This window comes from Melopsittacus undulatus, chromosome 5 (genome assembly GCF_012275295.1).
Source record: "Melopsittacus undulatus isolate bMelUnd1 chromosome 5, bMelUnd1.mat.Z, whole genome shotgun sequence".
NCBI lineage: Eukaryota > Metazoa > Chordata > Aves > Psittaciformes > Psittaculidae > Melopsittacus > Melopsittacus undulatus.
Genome location: NC_047531.1, coordinates 56,094,630 through 56,109,808, shown reverse-complemented (window position 1 = coordinate 56,109,808; position 15,179 = coordinate 56,094,630). Strand labels below are relative to the sequence as shown.

Here is a 15,179-nt window from a genome sequence, read left to right as displayed (position 1 = left end):
ATCACTACCTTCATTTTGTATCAAAGGTTATTATCATCTCAAAATTTCAGAACCATACTTGAAACATCCCTCCCAATTTAAGACTGACATATCACCATACTGCTTTTATATTGCTCTTTCCCCTTATTCTGTAGCGACTTCCCCTTCTAGTTTGATAACACTGATGGCATCACCACAAAAGCTAAATGAAGAACTAGTACCAAAATCAGCCTCACAAAATACATAATCTATTGCCACACAGAGACTTTTTCCAATTTTGGTTGACTCAGCCCCACTGACTGGAAGATGAATCTTCATTTTTATTTTTTCAAGTCTAAAGACTGGTCTAGTGATATTCAAGGCAGTGACCTAAAAGCACAGTAACACCAAAGTTTTTCAAGACTACTGAACTGCCAACACGGCAAACGTACACAGGCAGGAGCAGATGTCACTGGAACGGTCTCTGGACTAAGGGTTCTTCTCAGCTTAGCATCCAGATCTTCCAGTGGCTGTTGGGACTAAGAAAGGAAAGAGTAAACAACTGTCCAGCACAGGAGAAACACATCACATTTGAGAAACATCCATATTTCATACTAAAATTTAAAGTAGTTAGTACAGCTTCCATATTTCTATCATATTCCCTTTGTACATGTCTGCATTTAGCATGTAAAGCACAGTAAGAGTGGAAGCAACTTAATCAATATATCTGGTGAAACATAAAAGAAGCATTAACTGGAACTTCTGTTGTTCCTGAAGTTAGCACATTGCTTGAATTCTCACTCTTAAGAGCTGATCAAAGGTGCTGCAAGCACCTAAATTCTACACTTCTTGGTAATTGTATCATAGCTTATCCAAAACCTTGCAGGTAGTTAAGACAATTAGGAAATAATAACATAAAAACTCAAAAAGATGCAAACCTGGATAAAGCAAGACTGAGGGTAACACAAATTAAAAGAATAATAATTTAAAAGACACCCCACTTACAAGTTCCCTCAAAGAAGCTATCTGGATGGACCGTCTTGAAGAGGAAGAAGGGAGAGAGTCAGAATCTTAAGTATGCTTATTACTTAGATTTCAGCTGTGAGTTGGCATGCAAGACATTTTAAATTTGGCCAACTGAACTGGGGAGGGGAAGAGAAGATGAATCACCTAAAAATCTCTTAAATACAGTAATTCTGAGTGAATCTGAACTTTTCTTATTTAGGGCCATACCCATAAGATACCTATAGAAGAAGGAAGTGTTGGCAGATAGAACCAAGTTGCAGTTCTGATCCTGCAGAGTAGAAATTTTCATCTGAACTTCAACATCATTAATCCTTCCTAATCTTTTACACTAAAAAGCTAGATCTGTTTTTAGAACTGAAGCTGAGGTCATGGCAAATACAAACATAAAACACAGAGATGCAGACCTATATAATGCTTAGCAGATAAATGAGCTAATTAATTTCAGTAATACTCTAAAATAAAATGGACATTTCACTTGAATACTATGTGATTCTCATCACTTATTCTCACAAGATGATTTTTTCTTCAAGTAAACAAAGAGTTAAGGTATCTGAATGATCAGGAAATAAAGATATCTGTACAGAACAAAGGTACCAAAATAAGGCTTGAAAATGTATCTAAATACATTTAAGAAATAAACAGAACAGATATTTAGGAGGAACAAAATATCCAAAACTGGTCTTGAGATGACATGTTCTTTGCTTGCAAATTAGGATTCTGATACTCAGGAAAAGAAGTTGTGCAAAGAGCTCCTGACAGACACAGTAAGGAAGGCAAGACTACCTACTTTAAGACAAGCCAGTAATTTTCCACATAGTATTATGTGCTAGCACCAAAGGCTCAAAACAGTCAATCAGATTTGATCCAGCTGGTCTCCTCCAATTTCATCTCATTCCTAGGCAGGCTTTAGAGTTCAAATGAGAAGTGAAATTAGGTAAACTGTTTGCAAAGGACAAGCAGCAAGGGATCTATATTTGTGCCTCTTCCATACCACAAATCCTGCCAGGAAGACCTATGACAAACAGGAAGAAGCCGCCCTTTTGCAGTGGTACAGTGGGCTGAGTCACACTAAGTGGCTGCAAGTGCTTTGAGGTTGGGGGAAAATATTACTTATATACCCAGTTCCAAGCAATGACAATAAAAAGGACTATGAGTTTAGTGTGACTGATTTTAACCAGTTGCCTCCAGGACCCTTTGCTACCTTTGCTCATGGTAAGAGCACAGATAAGAAGTACCACCAAATTATTGTCTCTTCTTCAGAAAAACCATACTTGAGAAAGAAATGGCTAAAAGGCATAAACCAGCTTCTGCCTCCAGAAACCATCAGGAGAAAAATATTGTTCCTTCCTAACACTGCCATCTTACAGCTCCATGTAAGTTACTCAGCTTCTTGCTCAGTTTGGAAGCATAAGATACTAATTTCCTGATTACTCACAGGGCAGGAACATGGCCCTCATTCAGCCTGCTAGGAAGGAGCTGCATAAAATCAAATACAGCAGCACTCCTTTCCATGACAGGTTTCAAGAGCCATACCTTCACTTTCATAGTTTTCTTATACAAAGAACACAAAATTCTGCCTTTTCACACTGAATAATACTTTCCAAGTAGTGGATGGGTTCTCAATGCTTACAAAAGATTCAAACATGCTTTGAAATTAAAAAGAAGAGACAACCAAGAAGTAGTTCTAAACACACAGGGCATGTGCAAGGACTACTTTATTAAGGTCACTGATTTGAGTTTGCTCCATCAGATGAAGACCAAGAAGGTGGCAGAGTAAGAACAAACAGCAAGAGACATCAACTTAAGGCACATAGTAACTTAGGTCAACTGTACTGTTTCCACTCTATGCAAATTCAAACTTGAGAGATTCTTAAGAAATCACAAAGTAACGATATTTACTGGGACAATTCAAGAAACTGCTGAATAAAGGCAGAGTTTCTGCATAGAGAACACTGGAGGAAAAAAAGCTGGGAAAGTTTAAAAGGGAGTATTAATGTCACAACCAACAGAACTACGCAAAAGCAGCTAACAAGCCCTGCTGTTAAATTCTACTCATGCCTTTAGAACCATGGTCCTCACATTTGAAAGACAGAAATGGAAATACTACTCCAGTGGTATCTTTGAAGATTAGTCCCCTAATAGATGTAATTCAGCTTTTACAGTTTAAGCTTTACACCATGAGCCATGATAACCCGTTAACTAAAGTCACCTTAGCACAGTTTAAATTTGCTGTTCTCTAACACTATTCCTTTGTATGACACTCAGCTTAAATCCTTTCAGATCAAAGTTTTCTCCTGGAGCTACTGTAAATAAAAAAAAACCCAAAATGAACAGCTTGCAAAGAACTAAAAATGACCTTGAAGTTTATTTTAAATTCCCTCCCACAGACGCAACTTGAACTCAAGAGCTGCATTGCAAGAGATGAGAGGGAGAATGTTAGCAGAGTGTTACAGAGAAAACTTTATCAAAGTTAGCTCAGTCTGCATTAAATAAAAATTCTTAGTGGTCAAGAAAGCCCAGAAATCAGGTTATAATGCTAGTCAGCACTCCACAAATGTTCATACTGTAGCTCTTTTATAGAAACTACTTTTAAATTATATTTAAGCATTATATTATGTGAATTATTTCTTTTATTAAAATTACTGACTGCAATTCAAGCTTTCAAACACATATTCTAAGACTAGTCACTGTGAATGTAAGCCACAAGTGAAAGAGGTTAATACTCTAAGCAGCACACGTACACAGAAACATCAGATTTAACACAAAATCACTCTGAGCTTTAAGCAGGCACCACATGGTACCAACTTGAATCCTATCTTTTCTACAGTTTTGAATATAAAATTGTGATAGCTCTGTGTCAAGCATACTTCAGTATAATTCTGTAAAAAGCCACCTTTGCATTCATTCACAGACTTCTTTCAAAAGCAGCACAACTATCACATGGTTTCACAGGTTTTGTTTGGTTATTTTCTCAGGGGGTTTCTTCATATTGAAATGTAATATTCCCATGTTGCAATCCATTACACATCATTTAGAAGATCCATAACACAGTTTTGGTTTAATATAGTTCCTTCAACTACAGTTTGGGCTTGGGTTTTTTTTCCCATTTTTAAACAGAAGACAGATTAAATCTTTGTGCTCTTGAGCTGATGACCTGTCCAAATCACATACCAAACATCCAAGCCAGCTACTGCATACAAGGCCAGAATCTGAGTAAGGGAAAACCACTATTACATTTCAGCTCATGTTTATGATCAGGAACTTCAAATACTTTTTGCGTACCTGAAAGCCTTATGAAATCAGAGTGTAGGAATAACCACAAAAATACAGAATTTGCAAAGCACCCAACTTCGTATTTTCATTAACATTTCATTATAGTATATACTGCTTCCCTGAAGAACTATTATTTTTGCTACTAACCCTTTTGAAGAAGAAAACAGGTTCAAGTTTTTTGCACACACTCACCTGTCACGTTTTTAAGAAAACCCTCTAAAGTTCAGATTAACACACAGTAAAAACCCAAGTCTGATTAATTGTTCCTGTATTTCAGACACTGGGTACAGCATCCCAAAGGGCAAGCTACACATCCAGTGCTGAACTGACTCCGGCTACTGCTACACTTACACAAAGGGGGTTACTCGGTCAAAAGAAAAGAAAAACAAGGGCATTAATAACATGCAATGGAGAGTTTAATTGAGACATGCTCTTTGAAAGGAAAAGAATCGGATAAAACTCTGCCAAGTTGTGTAGCACCTGAGTTAGTGAAGGTCCTGGAAAAGGTGGCAGCGGCTCACTGGATGGAGTGCCAGCCGGAAGTTCAGAACCTATTGGTAGCACCTATGGATAACGAAGAGGAAACGCGAGTCCATCAGACACGGAACAACAGAAGGATCAGATACCAAGCTACAGTCAGTCATGTCATACAACAGAAAGCTCAACATTTTTTTCTGTAGAGACTTCCCTCCTGGAGAGTTAGCATAGAGTCTGTAGGGAATTTCACAACAAACCTGGGGGAGTTGCTTGGTTTTGCTTTATTTTTTAACCTACATTATCTATGAGCAGCCACAATTTCCAGCTGAAACAAGCTGCTGTGTCGAGGAGCAAAGTATCTTGAGGACATTATTTTCAAGTCTGCAAGAAATGCTTCAGTAATTCTTTCAAAAACCAATTATGTTTCCAAGAAGCTTAATTTAGAGAGTGCAGCACTGCACTTGATCTCCTTGCAACAGACCTATGTTAACTGCCCATTAGCAACGGCAAGCTATGTGCTTCTGGCAAATTGTTCCAAGCAACATGACTTGAGAACAGGAACTGTCATGCCTAAGGATGTCTCCACTTGTTGGAAAGCAGATTTATAGACCTTTCACACCAATCTCTTGATCCATCGCTTTTTTTTGAACCTGAAGGCTGGTGATGACCCACAGAAGATGACTAGGCCATGCAACTGGGTAGGGGGAAGTCATCCAGGTTATATGGAAGAGGTTAGAGAGACTTGAAAGGTTAGAAGGAGGCATCAAAGCCTCTCTGCCAAGTCAGACAGTACATTCCAGTTAGTTATTTCCATTGTTAAGGAAGTGGGAAGTTCTAGGAATTCAGCGATCCATTACACAATTTGCAATTCTTATTCTCAGCTGTAATCCTAAGGTTTGACCATGACAGCCGTAAGAGTTATAGTGTTGGTCAACTGACTTCCGTAGTCAGTTGGGAACAGCGAGCACTGCTGGATATGGGTAACTGGCTGAAAGTCTATTCTGGTTCTCAACAAGAAGAACCAGCTCTAGCTTGCAACTGTTTTACCACAGCTTAACTAATGGTTAAAATTGCAGTAGTAAGTGCCTGGTGAAGATAAACTCCATTCTTATCTCTGTCCTCCCAAAAATGTTCCAGCAGGTACTACACCAAGCTGCATTGCCTCAGCTGTTTTGTACATTAGGGACACACACTTAGACGCTACCTGTTCTGAGGCATGATGAATTTTTAAGCTGTGGTAAATTAATGATTTTGTTTATAAATAAGACTCAACACATGCTTTAAATAAATTCATAAGAGAAGTTAAAACACATTTAACTGTCTAGGTTAGCAGGTTGCTCATAAACAAAATACTGAGTTTAGTAAACTCCAGAAAACTAAAGCAATAAGCTCCTTAAAGCTCAAAAACAACACACAACGTGAAACTAAGAGTAAGCTTTGGAAAAAATCCCAACTAATTCAGAAGTGAAAGCTTCAGAAGAGGTAGTTTTTCCACAACTGACAATCAAAACCCGTAAGCATTTATTACATTTAAACCCAAGCCTTTGTAATTACAGGTTTTCAATTAGCAGGTTTCTGACTATTCCAACTGTTCCTGAACCAATAGCAGTTGTTATTACTTTCTTTCTTTTCTAATTCTCAACTTCATTTCAATATAAATGCATGCCTCTGTCTGCATTTCCTGCCCAGTTTCCTTGGCACATACTCCTGCTCCTCCATGGCAGATACTTTCAGCTTTGTTTGAATAATAAAACTAGAAGGAAAAGACTACTAATGAACAAAGACACTAGAAGCATTAGCTCAATTTGAACAGCCTGAAACTGGTTAATAGCAAGGCTGGCTAAAGAACACCAACACAGGGTACTGGTGAGTGGAAAAGTACCTTAGAGAAAAAAAGAAGTGAGTATTAAGGATTTTGGTTTGTTAAAACACCTAAAATTTTGTTCAACCTATTTCCATTTACCTTTGAAAAGGAAAGGGCTAAAATAGTTTAAAAATTGAAATGCACTGTCTCCCAGCCCAGGGAGTCATTTAAAAGAATATAATTTCACGTGTTGGTATGTCTGGTTTGGTTCACATGCTGATATGTCACGAAGGTAACAACCTTCTTGACACAGCACAAGCTGTTACTATAAGTCATGACTATTTCTTTCATAAAAGTGTCTGAAGAGCATGATTCGGTAAACAAACACTAAAAGTTTTTCCAGATAACCAGGTACCTTGTAAACTTCACAAATCTACTATTTGGAAGGAAAAACATCCCCACACTGCATAAGCAGTGGAAGACTTAAAAGTTTCAGCCTTGACTTCAAGGAACTGGCTAATGATAGGAAGCAAAAACTAAGCTACCCTGACTCTCTGTGAAAAATACAACCACCCCGTCTCATTCCAGCCTTCTCAATTCTATTTGGAAAAAAAAAGCCCCAAACAACAAAACAAACCACAGCTGCTTCACTCTTTGTAGTGTAGGTGTAAGAAAAAATAACAGCCAACACTAGAGAACTGTCTTAGAGGCACAATATAGAATTGGACTTTTTTTTCCAATATGGACAAAATAAAGCACCTCTTGGGACACACAAAAAAAACCAGAGCATCAGTATTATATCAAATGATGACACCTCTGCATGAATAAGTGTTTTGCTTTACAAAAGGGCTTCTGTTTAAGAAAGCAGTTTCCTACAATACTTGAATATTCACACAATTGTTGCATTTCTTACCGGTACCCTGCTAAGGGGGGGCTTTGAAGGAGAGGTCCCTGGTTTCACTACTGCTGTGGCAATGCTGCTTGATGCCGAAATATAGCTGACTGGGGTGATCACTTGCCCGGGAGTGGCAACTGGTGTGAGCACTGGCAAGCCAGTTGGTCCAAGAGGCAAACTGCTCGGAGGTATACAAGTGCTAATGGATGTCAAGGGTTTAGTTGGTGCGACAACAGTGGTTGGTATCCCAGGGATAACTGTAGTTTCCATTACCAATGACGTCTCCAAAGATACTGATGGATGCGCTGTTCCCACGTTACCATGTTCACTGAAGAGAGACCGTAGCTTTTCTTCCAGGGTCTTTATATCATCAATACCAGGAGCTTTAGACTGAGCATCAGCATCAGGCTCCAGACAGTGAATATGAGGCTGATTGGGTAATGGAGCTGGTTGAGGCTGGCTGTGTATCAGAGTTTGCTGTACTGCAGGCAAGTTAGTGACCGGCTGTGGTAACACACCAGGTAAGGGAACCTGGGGCAACATGGGTGTTGCACCTGGAATCTGGGGTAGGACAGGTGTTGATGTAATTCCTGACGGGACAAGTAAGGGATGTATCACTGGCTGAGAAACTGAACCACATATACTTGTTGCTACTGAGGATGACAAAGGTGCAGAGATGGGAAGAGATAAGCCAGCTGCACTGCAGAGGTGTGGTTTATCCATAGACTGCCCACTCTCAGGTAGTGACTGCGGAGCACTTACAACTGTTGTTTCTGCCAGACTGGAGACCGAGCCACTGCTACTAAGCTGAGGAAGCTGCAAAGCCATATTTGGAGCCACAGACAGGGCAACAGATGTCTGTGGTGTTGCCATACTACTTACAATCTGAGGAGTAGACTGAGATGTCACAGCTGGTGCAACGACACCAAGACCAGTGACACCAGGAACCTGTGTAGATGGCAGTGCCACAGACGATGGTGTGCTGATACTGGGGGCAACGTCTCCAGTTACTGGTTGCGCAGGCTGGGATGTGGTAGGTAAGGAGAAAGAAGCAGGAGCGCTCACACTGGAAGCGACACCAGTTGATTGCTGTCCAGATTGTGAGGCTGGAGGTACAGAAATAGAGCTTGGCACACTTGCACTTGGAGCAACTCCAACAGCTGCACTTTCTGAAGGCAAAGTAACAGATCCTGGAAGAGAATCACCAGTGGTGGAGGGAGCAGATACTGTAGAAGCAGCCACAGATGCAGGAGGTACACTACTGCCTGACCCAGTAGAAAGTGCAGGTGGAAATGGTGGTATTGACTGATTGAATACTGGAGGAGCTGTACTAGGTCCTTCTGTCATTTGACCATGCCCCATCTCAGAGAAAGCCTGCTGCAAGCTCAGTGACGATGCCGAGTGGGAGAGATTCATGCCAGGACCATGGAGTGGGGATGCAGCAACTGGAAGAAGAGAAAAATGTCAGTCTACCTGGAAAACTTTAACAGTGTATTAATGTCTAATGCTAGACTTAGATCACATTTAACCAGCATAATAAAAAAGCACTTATAAATACAGGCTTACATTAAATTACAGAATCAAGGTTTCACAGCATTTTTGTCCCAAGAATCCTGCATAGTATCACTCAAATTACAGTCACTTCTTACCAGCACAGACAGTTCCTTATTTCCCTAAGTACCATAAGAAGTCTTTAGGAACAGTTTAGTTTGTTAAACCTCAGTTTTTGATGAACATGTTTCAGGCATCAGATTTTAAGAGTTTTTATAACATACCCACATCCGAAGATTCTTTTCCTCCAGGAACAGCAGATGTGAAAAAGCCCTGTTCTTTTAACCGACTCTCAGGGACAGGGCTGACAATAAACCGTCTTCCTGCAGAATGGACAACTTGGGTAAAGGAGCTAGGAGGAACCCCTAAACAGAAAGAAGTGAGATGTTTAGTGACACATGGCTGTAACTGAACACATAACCTGCAATATGGAATGTGCACTCCATCATACAAAACAAAAACTTGGCTGCACCCATCCGCTGAAACAGAAAAAGGTAACTGTTGAAAAAAATCACAAAAGACTTACCTATTCTTTGAGGCATGGAAGATGTAGGATCTGGCTGTTTGAACTCTAATTTCTGTAAAGTAAGATAAAATTTAAAGTTCTATTCTGAAACAGAAAACCCCAAGATAGTTCTTAAAATGCCAACTTATTGAAAAGTGGGTATTTTAGGTAAGCAGTACCTTGGACCCAAGCACCATTACCAAAGTAATGGCATTCTGCCCAGTCAAACATCAGCTACAGTGCTTTTAAAGCTTCTCAGCTTTGTGAACATCAATATAGCAAACTGATCTAAACACATTTTTTAACTGGCAGTCCAACTGACTTCCTTAAGCATGCCACAGATGGATGGATGTTTCAAACTAGCTCTAGATGGAAATAAGGAAGAGACTCAGGATATGTCACCCCTTCTTATTCCCAGCAACCAGTTTCAAAACTTGTGTTTCCTAGCCAAGCCATCTAATCTCTTAGTAGTTCACTGGGTAGAGAGCTCGAATTCAGGCTCTTGGTGTTTAGTAAGCAGCACAGGGCTGGGGGTTTTAGTGTCCTACCTCACTATAACTTCAAATCCATGAAACCTCAGCATTTAATATTGTCTGTTTAGTGGACTATCAGGAGATTCAGCAGCTTTGGAAGCGTAAAGCAAGAGGTCTACATTAACTAGTTTTCTAAATTAGTTTTAGGCTCTCACTCCAATATGAAGCTTTCTCTGTTCATATTTTCATTTATTTATTAAGCTTTGATGATTCATGAAATAAAGTTTCAGTTTCTAGCTAGCTCTGCTCGCAGAACCATACTACCCAAAATGGAAAATACAAATAAATAAGGCAATCTGTCCTTTACATACCTGTGACCCAGGAAAGAAGCCATCATCTTTTGTCCGCATACTCTCCAAACCCTGATCACCTTCTGGCTCCACACTTACATCCTCACTTAGCATTTCATCTGCTTTCTCAATAATCTCTCGTACCTGTTCTACGAATGAGTCTCTCTCGGTTGCTAAAATAAACTCATTCTGCACCTGTAAAGAAAACAAAGCAACAACAATTTTCCATAAATAATTTCAAACCAATATATTTAATAACCATCATCTACTTTTTGTGCTGTTTGCCCTCCTTTCACTGCTTTTAAGCAGAAGATAAAGATGGTGACACCTAAGAGAAATGCAATTGTTTCTGAAATTATACCCAGAACAGAAGCATTTGCCCTGGTTTACTCTTTGTTGTGGAACAATATCCAGTCTCATTTCTTCACCAGATTGCCAACTCAATCTTTGCTAAGCACTGTGAAAATTTAAAATTAAGCAGCAAGATCAGGCTGCTATCTTACGTACAGTAAGAGTCACATTTACAGAAAACCATAATACAGAAAAAAAACAATCTGTACTGTAAGCTGTTCTGTGCTTCTCTCTTTACATGCCATATAGAACTTCTACTCTATGCAGGCTGCATATCACTAAACAAAATGTCTGGATGTAGTACATAAATGCAAGCATTAATTATGTCCCAAATATATGGAGAGGAAGACTGCTCAGCCTATCTAGTTTCAATACATTATACTGCTGTACAAAGATAAAATCTGCTGCTTATGTTGGAAGAAACAAGCACATTTGATATTTAGAAAGACACTCGTAGTTTGTCTGACCTATAAGAAAATTCTGTTTCCTAAAATAATGCAATGAGATAACTCTGAGAGACAGTCTATGAAACAGAATTAAAGCTGTCAGTCACAGTTGAGAGAGAGACAAAAAGCACCTTAGAGGTAAAGCCTGAGACATTGCTTTTACATCAGATTTCTGGGATGCTGGTTCAGAGAAAGGAAAGACAAACATGATGTGCTTATATCACCCTCTGAAATGTAGAATACTTGCCTTCAGTGCTTTAAGTTGGACAGATAGCTATATGGGGCACACCTAATAGTATCCTGATTAAAAGGAAACTAGGAAATGTTAACAAAAGTTTCTTCAATATTCAACAAGAAAATCAATGAGCACAAAATCCCAGCTTCAGTTGTCTAAACTAGGTTGCATGCTTTCAACTATGTGACTGCATTCTGGATGCACAGTGCACTTCTTTTGCTCTGTGTTTCTTTTGGTTTTGTTTTTTTTTTAAATCAACCATACTCTTTTATACCTCCATAGGATGTCTTTAGGTTAGAGGGAGACATCTGTGTATTCTCTCTGTATTTCTTGGCACTTGACCTCACGTGACTGATCTGTTTACACTGCCATACATGTACATAGAACCAACTTCTTCCTCAGAAAGCCCTCAGTGGTGAAGAGATGGTTTCTCCTATGTCACTGATTCTGTTTCTTTTGACAGATACGGATCCAGCACACACCACCTACTCCTCTACTACCTCTCTAAGCTAAAAAATAAATGCTGCACAGGTGCCCAAGAAGCTGGCAAAAGATACTGCTTTTTGTGTTCAATAACACTAAAATTCTCAGTTTCATTTAGATTGTACTAGCCCAAGAATGAGTTTAAATAAAGAAAAAAACAGGGTGGATAAGGGGTGGGTTGTTCTGTTCCATGCTACGCAGTATTCTTCTTAAAATTTATCTCTACAGAGCAAGTTCTTTTCTATGCTTGACCATTATACATTAAACAGAGAGGTTTGCTTCTTTGAGAAAGCCAAGAGCAGCAGTCATCACCAACTTCCAGAAATCACAAAGTGATTCCCCCTCCTTACTTTAAGGGTAGAATCTTGCCATTTCAGTTGAGAACAACAGCAAAACACTCAGTTTAATCGTAAGTTTTGAAGTTCCAGCAATGTTTGCTCTTAGAGAGGCAAACGGAATATTTTTTAATCTGGCACTTTCAGAAAGATGCTTGCAGCTTTTTTAAAAAATCAGACTGCAAAAAAAGCAAAAGCAGATTTGCTTGATAAAACTGCAATTCTAATGCAAAACGGATGCAAATTTTCATGTGAACTGAGCATGCAATACTGTCAGTTTGGTGTACCAACTCTGTGCCCAGTTTCTTTTTAAGTTTGCGTACGTAAGGTAAGCACACACCATGCTACATGGAAAAATAATTCTGAAACATGGAGAAAGTAAGACTGCTTATATTACTGCTGCAATTAAGACTGGATTCTATTCTTCATCTCTAAAATGTATCTTACCATAATTGAAGCTATTTCCTCAGGGTTGTCACCATCCAAATCAAATTTGAAAGTAACCATTTTCCGATTGTGTGTCTCTAGCTGGCATTCCACTACCCGATCACCTTTATTTGAAACCTGAAGCAAAGAAAACAGCTCAAACCAAAAGCATGAGAATTTAAGATTTGCACATTAAAGCTCACAGAGACAAACCGACGGTACTCATCTAATACAAACGCATTCCCTTTTTCCAGTGTAATAAACGGTGCCATGTACAGCATCATTTTTTCTGAGGATACATTAAATATTCTGGCACAGCCTATGGAATCGCTAGTTGGTTAAGCAAGCCAATTTTGCCATATCTAGTGCTTCAAAAAGCTCTTAATAGATGTTGTTTGGCACGCTGACTACAGAAGCAGAAGGAATACACTGGAGGGGTGGGGGGAGTGAGATGCAGAACAAGACCAAAGAAGAGACACATTTCTCAAAGGAAAAGAAACATTTTGAAGCTCAAGAAAGACATCATCACTACCAAACCGTCACTAAAACAAACATACATTCAGAATTCTCAGTTTCGGCCTAGCAGTCTTCTCATGGCGGGACCGACTGCGGACAGACCTCCGCATATGGCGTTTAGTAGTTCTCCCTTCATGCCTTCCGCTAGAAGTTGGAACATTCTCATTGCCATCACTCAATCCTGAAGCAACATCAGAATGTGCACTAAAAGAAACCAAGAAAGTAACTTTACATTAGTTTTCATGAACTCCACAACTGCAACAATACAGTTCACCCTACCAGATGGCACTCTTTTCTGTACAGCAGATGTCTGTTAACTGCAGAGCAGGAGAGAATAGTCTTGTCAACAGTTAAGGCTGCTTGAATAGCAATTCTAATAGCAATTACTTAGCTAAACATCTCTGGCAAACTAAGTTGTATAAATGTATCTTCTGAATATGTTTTCAAGCTATTTGGAGTTTGAATTGTGTTTGAGTACCAAAAGGACAGAAAAAGCAACCCTTATGATCCATTCGACATGAAAAATACCAAAGGATTAGAAGTTAAATCACTACAGACGATCTTATTTACTCCCGTCATACCCTGGTTTCATGAGCTAATTTTTCCTCTAGGAGGTGTACTTCCTCAAATCTTCAAGAACACCACCAGTGAAAAAAATATCCCTGGTGAAAAAGATCATCAAGGAAGAATAATCTAACACATGAAACTGAAATTCAGTTTGGTGAAAAGAAAATACTGCTTACCTATCCATAGAGGAAGCCAAAGCTGTGGACTGAGCAGGCTGTGTTGCTGGAAGAGTCTCAGAAAGGGCAGTCTGTGAGACTCCCTGAGTACCCTACGGATAGAAACCTATATCAAGAACACCCCCAGAAAATACCATTCCTTTTTCAAGTAACCCAGTAGTCTTCCATGTTTCCTCCCAAATAAGTTGTAAAGCTAAAAGCATTACCTACTTCAAACAGCTGGCATCTAGACAGCTCCAATTTATAAAAGATTCTAGAGCAAACTGCAGTGAAGCAAATCATCATCTGCGGAGGGGTGGGGAAAGGAAATCAGCCATCCCTTCTATTGCTACATGTCACTACAGTTTGCCATGCAGCCACAGTCTTACTAGCAGAATGTGCAAAAGGCAAGCCAATGCAGAACACAGACAATTCAAACTCTCCCTAGCAAGAACAGTGCTGCAGGGAGTACGCATAACGACAGGTTCTCAAAGGCTGTCAGTTGCAGTTTGTCTTTGGTATGGCAAAAATGTTCTACAGTACTAGCAAGAAGTGAAGTGTTAACAGGTTTTTGCCTGCAGGATGCACACTCACTTCCCAACAGAACAGCCAGTGGCAACAAGGTCCCCACATTGGCATGACATTCTGCTGTAAGAAAAAGGTCATTTGAAATATTAATTTCCAACTGAAAACAAGTATGGAAGGGATTATTTCCCCACACACATACACTGTTGCATAATTCATACACCCTAAACGTATTGTTACATTATATTTAACATACTTACCTCCAAACCTGTCTGCTGTGAGGAGGCAGATGAGGCTGGCTGTGCTAAACTGACTGTAGGCTGGGGGACTTGAACCTGTCCTCCTAGGCTGCCCATAGGAACTAGGACATTCTGCTCCACATACGGCTGCCCAGCAGGAGCAAGATAGCCCGGCTGAGCCATTGCATCTGCTGGTAAGGGAGGGGAGAGTACGGCAGAAGGAATGCTAACAGAGGCCACAGCAGAGGAAGGTGCAACACTTGAGTCCCCTGGGTACTGAGGTGGCAGCCGAGTTGGGAAGCCCTGTAATAGAAATGAGGGAGTCAAGTAAGTGAATGACAGCTAATTAGGAAGAGTTGAAAAACTCCCAAAAGGGTAATCAGTTTCAGGGGCACGTTCCAAACTTCTGTACTTTCCCTAGCACACCCAAGATCTTCCCAGAGAAGCAAACTGCTCACATAGCCAAAGCTCAGCTTACGAGTCAACATGCTTGAACAAGCAAATTCCCACTGCAAGTTCCAAGTCTTAGGGAACACAATCTCCATCTCTCAACTCTCACAGTTGTCTGTTTGGCTTAAAATATTAAGGC

At 39.8% G+C, this 15,179-nt stretch overlaps 1 protein-coding gene across 3 annotated transcripts in view; it reads right to left on the bottom strand.

The window, feature by feature from the left end:
* The window catches only part of WNK1 (WNK lysine deficient protein kinase 1), a 105,832-nt gene that overhangs the window by 15,455 nt on the left and 75,198 nt on the right, over window positions 1-15,179 (bottom strand). For 2 of the 3 annotated variants that reach the window (XM_031044929.2, XM_031044931.2), the window contains 10 exons: window positions 14,612-14,893; window positions 13,848-13,939; window positions 13,146-13,308; window positions 12,610-12,726; window positions 10,334-10,507; window positions 9,511-9,562; window positions 9,209-9,349; window positions 7,452-8,878; window positions 4,738-4,821; window positions 411-497 (listed from right to left, as the gene is read on the bottom strand). In XM_031044929.2, coding sequence (XP_030900789.2) covers window positions 411-497; window positions 4,738-4,821; window positions 7,452-8,878; window positions 9,209-9,349; window positions 9,511-9,562; window positions 10,334-10,507; window positions 12,610-12,726; window positions 13,146-13,308; window positions 13,848-13,939; window positions 14,612-14,893 — 2,619 coding nt within the window. The remainder of the gene's footprint in view (window positions 1-410; window positions 498-4,737; window positions 4,822-7,451; window positions 8,879-9,208; window positions 9,350-9,510; window positions 9,563-10,333; window positions 10,508-12,609; window positions 12,727-13,145; window positions 13,309-13,847; window positions 13,940-14,611; window positions 14,894-15,179) is intronic. The other variant, XM_031044930.2, reaches the window with a different exon arrangement.